This window comes from Mandrillus leucophaeus, unplaced genomic scaffold, assembly GCF_000951045.1.
Source record: "Mandrillus leucophaeus isolate KB7577 unplaced genomic scaffold, Mleu.le_1.0 Scaffold446, whole genome shotgun sequence".
Lineage (NCBI taxonomy): Eukaryota > Metazoa > Chordata > Mammalia > Primates > Cercopithecidae > Mandrillus > Mandrillus leucophaeus.
Genome location: NW_012104765.1, coordinates 51,720 through 52,990, shown reverse-complemented (window position 1 = coordinate 52,990; position 1,271 = coordinate 51,720). Strand labels below are relative to the sequence as shown.

At 43.9% G+C, this 1,271-nt stretch overlaps 1 protein-coding gene across 1 annotated transcript in view; it reads right to left on the bottom strand.

Moving 5' to 3' along the window:
- CLSTN1 (calsyntenin 1) overlaps positions 1 to 989 on the bottom strand; it is a 55,450-nt gene extending 54,461 nt beyond the window's left edge. Inside the window, exon 1 of the mRNA XM_011994190.1 lies at positions 865 to 989. Coding sequence (XP_011849580.1) covers positions 865 to 885 — 21 coding nt within the window. The 5' untranslated portion in view covers positions 886 to 989. The remainder of the gene's footprint in view (positions 1 to 864) is intronic.
- Between the last annotated feature and the right edge of the window lie 282 nt (positions 990 to 1,271).

The following is a 1,271-nucleotide window of genomic DNA, read 5'->3' as shown; positions in this document are numbered from 1 at the left end:
GTTAGCCAGGATGGTCTCGATCTCCCGACCTCGTGATCCACCCGTCTCAGCCTCCCAAAGTGCTGGGATTACAGGCTTGAGCCACCGCGCCCGGCCGAAAACAACTCTTAAACATTAACTTTACAACATCAATTCCAACTCTGAGGCAGAAAAAAGGTGACACAGTCCATTCTCTTATCAGTTAAGGACCCAATGTGAAGCCAGAACAGCTGTGACTTGGGAAACGCTATTAAATGTTATTACAGTGTGAAAATCTCCAAAGCAATGCTACAGGTTTGTCTCTATAAAGACGGAGGCTACAATCTTATGAAGTCATTCAAGTTAAAAATTCACTGAAGGTAAAATCTATGCCAAAAGCATTCCTCTATAAAGACTGCTCAACTTCTTCAAGTAAGTCTTCTCAGGTCATGGAAATCTAGGTCATGCAAGGAACCCCTGGCGCTGTGATTCTCTGGCTCCACACCACTCAAGGACCAGCAGCACCAGCAGCACCTACGAGCAGGTAAGAAAGGCAGAATCTCAGGTCCTCCCAGACCCGCTGTCTCTACATTCCTCAGGTACTCCGTGCGCACACTAGAGCCAGGGATGCACCGGTCTAGGTGTTATCTGGCTACATTAAGACAAAGAAAAAAATGATGCAATGAAATTAAACAGTTGGCTTTTCAACTATAAGAACAGGTCTTTTTGTCAGCTACCCCAACTATTAAAAGGGAAGAAAAAAAAAAACATGGTACAAAGGAGCTACAAATAACCCTCAGCTATGGAGACATTTTCAGAAACGCTGAGCACTATCCAAATGGGATGTGCGGAACGCTTCCTGACCAGGCCAGATTCCTCAAGAGTCAGTGAAAACCCCGTTCCTACCTGCAAACCGCAGAGGCGCATCTTTGTCCAGCGCGATCAGCGGGGGGTCGAGGAGCACCGCGTTGTCGTTCTCTGTGACTATGCCATGGTAGGTGGGCTCCAGCCAGGGCTTGTGCTTGTTAACTGCGTTTAAAACAAAAGAAGAAAATAGACGAGGTGAGAAATAGTATTTTCAACTCCACTACTTCTGAAGACATACACTTGCTATAAAATAATAAAACTCTCATTAGGCTTGAAGGCAGTGCTCACAGTTCCGTCGCAAAATTTGGTATCAAGACCCAAATGAGATGAAATTCTAAATTCCAGAATAAGTAATGTAGAAATTATCTGAATCCATGAAGCAACTAGAAATAAGAAATAAATTGCTCTAGAAATCAAGAAAAAAAAAAGACTGATGGCTACAGGAA